Raw genomic sequence first — 4,244 nt, 5'->3', positions numbered from 1 at the left:
TAAAATATTACTGAATATTTTTCCTTGTCTATATGAGTGATTATATCTTCACTCTAATTTTTTTTTCTTAGTATATGTTTACTTTGAGGGATTCCACAAACATAGAGTATAAAGAAAGATAACAAAAGTAGCAGATGAACAAATACAAACAACAACATATAACTAGTACAAAATAATCTCATAACCTTGTCACAAAATTTCATGTATCCTTCAGATAGCAATGTTTACAAAATCGTGGACTATTGGAGTTTTTGTATTGCCAATGTATAGTCTCCTATTGCTCTAGTATTGGCACTATATAGCCTCCAATTGCCTTCATTTTGCCACTGCATTGCCCCCAATTGCCTTTATATTGCCACTGTATTACCCCGAATTGCCTTTGTATTACCATAAAAGGCAATAAATGGCTATACAAAGACAATGAACAATCAATACACAGTTAATAAGCTTGCAATAACAAGCAATAGACAAACAATATACACGTAATATACATGCAATATACACCGAATGTGTATCTTTTCTCAAAAAAGGATGTGATAGCCTTACATGTGCACCGTCAAAATTAAGAGTTGATAGGTCCAACTCTCATAAAAAACAGCCAAATTGATGAAGGTTCTCAATGACAACAATCTTCCATAAGCCAAAAATCTGGGTCCAACTGTCATTAAAAAAAAAGAGTCAAATATCTCAAGAGAGAGATTATTGAAAGGAAAGAAAAATCCTAAAACACCTAACATCAGAAAAATACAAAGGCAAAAGAAAGCAAGAAAGCAAGGCTCCAATAAATTAACACCACCAATCGAGAAACAAAAAAACTTTAGAGAAAACCAAAACCAATCAAGGAAAAAACACAAAAGCTGATACAAAACGAAACAACACAAAATAATAAGATTTCTTACTATTGAATCATATTTCAAAATGCTCACGAATATTGACGGAAAATGAGCTTCGTATAGTAGAAACATAAATCACTTGGTAGGTCCGTGCATGCTATCAAATTCATCGAATAACGGGTCACTAAGATTGATCGGAGTTGATTCTTCATTCTCTGACGGGGATGTCCTGCATAAACACCAAGCATAATATTACAATAAAATAAACCACTTGGAATTTTAGCTATTATTTATAAATATTTGTACAATCTTACGGTGTGTTCGCCATTCTTGGACATCGTCTTATATCATGACTAGTTTGTCCACACTGCTGACAATGTCGGATCCCTCGCTCCATTCCTTTTTCCTTTGCTCCCTTTACTCGTTTTGAGCTTCCTTTGTGCGTTACTCTCTTAGGGTCCTTCAAATATCATGTTTGGGACCCTCCAACTTTGCTTGGACTGACCCCATCATTCAATAACTTCAATGTCACCCGCGTATCGTTTAGATTATTCGACAATAGCTCACAACCTTCTTCGGACATTAAAGCATGCTCAATTACATCTGAAGCAAGTATGGACATTCTACTTCGCTTTATTAGGAGAGAACTGTTCTCACAATCTTTAATTTCATTGCCATTTGAATCTGACACAAATCCAGATTTTGCAGTTTTCTTCCATCTATTCAAAATGTATTTATTGGGCAGATATTCAATTTGCTCTCTTTTTAACAATGCCAGTGCATGGCAGCAAAGAATCCCAATAAATTCAAATCCTTTACAGCTACACGACCATTGATCGAAATATTTATCATATACAACTTCTGTCACTCTTGTTTTCCCCCTTTTCCTTTCACTCACTTTATAGATAGCTTTGGAAGCATCATCCATTTTCAGTTCCATGAAACACGGTAAACTTTGCATTAGCTCCTGTTCAAACTTTTGGAACATTGCCTTTGTGTATATTTCAGCCATTTGTTTATCCATTGTCATCAATAGAGCACATTGAGGCTTTTCAAATGCATCAATCTGATCAGCAAGTAACTCATTTTGACGTTGATGGGAAAGTGCCCTTTGAAATCGTGTTATGAAATCCATTAATGAATTTCTCCTTGATATATATTGCTTGAAAAATGCATGAGAGCCTTCTGCTCTTTGACTACTTGACATTCCAGCAGCAAAAACATGTTTTACATAGGCTGGAACCCATGATTTTCGCAAATCAAAAACTGAACTTAGCCATGGATGGTCAGTCAAACCAGATTTTGTAACGATTGCATGCCACTTTTCTTCAAATTCATCTATATTGTCAATCTCCCAGATGGTTTCCTTAAACTCTTTCCAATATTCCTCATAAGCAATCCGTGGTAGTTTATCAGAGAACTTGGTTGTGATGTGCCATATGCAAAGTCGATGAAATGTAGTGGGGAATACTTCAAAAATCGCTCTAGCCATAGCTGCATCTTGATCTGTAATGATCATTTTTGGCTCACCACCTGGCATGGCTTTCTTAAACTCCTCAAACATCCAAATAAATGACTCAGTCGTTTCCTTACTTAAAAATGCACAAGCTAAAACAATAGTCTGACCATGGTTATTAACCCCCAACATTGGTGCAAATGGCAAGCCATATCGGTTCGTGTTGAATGTGGTATCGAGCACAACAACATCTCCATAAAACCCGTATGCTCGTCTAGAAGTTGCATCTGCCCAAAAACATCGAGTAAGCCTGTCATTGGAATCTCCCTCAATCTTGAAATAAAATGATCTATTGTTTTTCTGTTCAGCTAAAAAATACTCAGTCACCAGTTCAACATCATGGTTCTTCATTAGGCTACTTTCATAATATTCAAAATTGTAAATATCCTTTTTGGTAAAACCAATTTTCTCCATTCCTCCAGATTGCACCTCCAAAATACTCATCTTTTTATGAGTAGGTATATCAGCTGAACCGAGTTGTTTTGTGAGTAGCTTTGCAGGTTCTGAAATATGACGGTGTGATCTCATAAAATGCACTCTTTCTTGGGGTGTCATCGTATGATTGTGTCCCTCTACAACGAGAGAGAAAGCATACTGTTTGCACCCAGAAACCTTCACAACAACAACCCTAGCCTTGCAACCACATCTACTTACCCCTCGGTGTCTTTTTATCACCCTAGGCTCTTCTTTTTTAAACACACCTTGTTTGCAACATACAAATTCTTTTCTTAGAATTTCTTTACTGTATTTTTCCCTCCCGCTGGAATGGCGTCGAATACTAAAGCCAGCCAATAACGCATATCTATTGTAGAAATCATAAACGGAATCAAGTGAATCGAACTTCATCCCGACTTTTGGTCTTTCCTCGTTTCTGACTTCAGGTATGTAAATCATTTCATCAATGATTACACAATCATCATTCTCCTCTGAGTCCCCAACCATTTTACTCACATAGATTATTGATACCTTCCATAACATTTGAATCAAACATTTCAGAAATAGCTAAAACAAAACAAAATAAATATGAAAGCAATTTAAATTTTGTACCATCATCAGTTGAAAACAAAGACATTTATAATGATTTTCTAAAAAAAAACTTACCAGCAACAAATCCAAGAATTTGAATGCAACTCCCCTATGTTATGGAGCAAAATTGATCCTTGCGTTTTTTGCTTTCCTTTTATTGTCTCCTCCATGTTGATTCAATCAAACTTTTCCATGAGAGCACATATAGAAAATTAAGATGCAAACTTGTGTCAACCTGTAGCAAATTATCAATTATTAAAAAGTCATAAAATAAATTGAGGTAAGACAAACCCAAGATATTTTTAGAGAACTTATTTTTACTGTATGTATGCAAGACCCATAAAGATCACCATTAGATTAACGTGTTGTTATTTTCATTATTTATTAAGTATTGATTCAACAAAGCTTAAAGCCAATATACTAAAGGCATCATAATAAAACCCAAAGCAGTAAGGGGTTAAACGCAAGAAAGAATATTTATGTATGAAAATAAAATAAAATTGTAAAAATCAATTTTTCAAATGAAATATAAATACAAAAGAGAACAAAAAATAATAATAATTACAAGAAATTGGAAAACATTAAAAGCAAAATCAGTGAAACAAAGAAACAAAGAGAAGTGGTTTTGGAGTGTTTGACTTACTGTTGTGTAGATACAGCTGCACCAAAATGGATTCAGTTGCATCCTCAACTTGTGATACTCGCAAGTGCACGAGCCGTTCGGTAGTATAGCGTATGTAAGTGCGAGGTCGATCCCACGAGGATTGGTGATTGAATGATCCAATTCATTTTTCCTACACAAAACAGAAATGAAAAAGAAAGGAAATAAATAAAACAAGGAAGAAAGAAAATAACTTACTCAAGCAGAT

The 4,244-nt window shown here is 34.8% G+C and overlaps 1 protein-coding gene across 1 annotated transcript; it reads right to left on the bottom strand.

Moving 5' to 3' along the window:
* Positions 1-1,302: 1,302 nt before the first annotated feature.
* Positions 1,303-3,605, bottom strand: LOC148285841 (protein FAR1-RELATED SEQUENCE 5-like). Its single transcript, XM_088246555.1, has 2 exons — positions 3,451-3,605; positions 1,303-3,315 (listed from the first exon to the last, which is right to left on the bottom strand). The coding sequence occupies exon 2, from the start codon at positions 3,289-3,291 to the stop codon at positions 1,303-1,305; it is 1,989 nt and encodes a 662-aa protein (XP_088102681.1). The 5' UTR covers positions 3,292-3,315; positions 3,451-3,605.
* Between the last annotated feature and the right edge of the window lie 639 nt (positions 3,606-4,244).

Source organism: Prunus avium, unplaced genomic scaffold (genome assembly GCF_965620075.1).
Source record: "Prunus avium unplaced genomic scaffold, drPruAviu1.hap1.1 HAP1_SCAFFOLD_1422, whole genome shotgun sequence".
Lineage (NCBI taxonomy): Eukaryota > Viridiplantae > Streptophyta > Magnoliopsida > Rosales > Rosaceae > Prunus > Prunus avium.
The sequence above is the reverse complement of the archived record's forward strand: the minus strand, read 5'-3'. Positions and strand labels throughout refer to the sequence as shown.

Excerpts from the sequence above, each read along its gene's own strand:
- LOC148285841 (XM_088246555.1), bottom strand. The coding sequence starts at position 3,291 with ATGGTTGGGGACTCAGAGGAGAATGATGATTGTGTAATCATTGATGAA.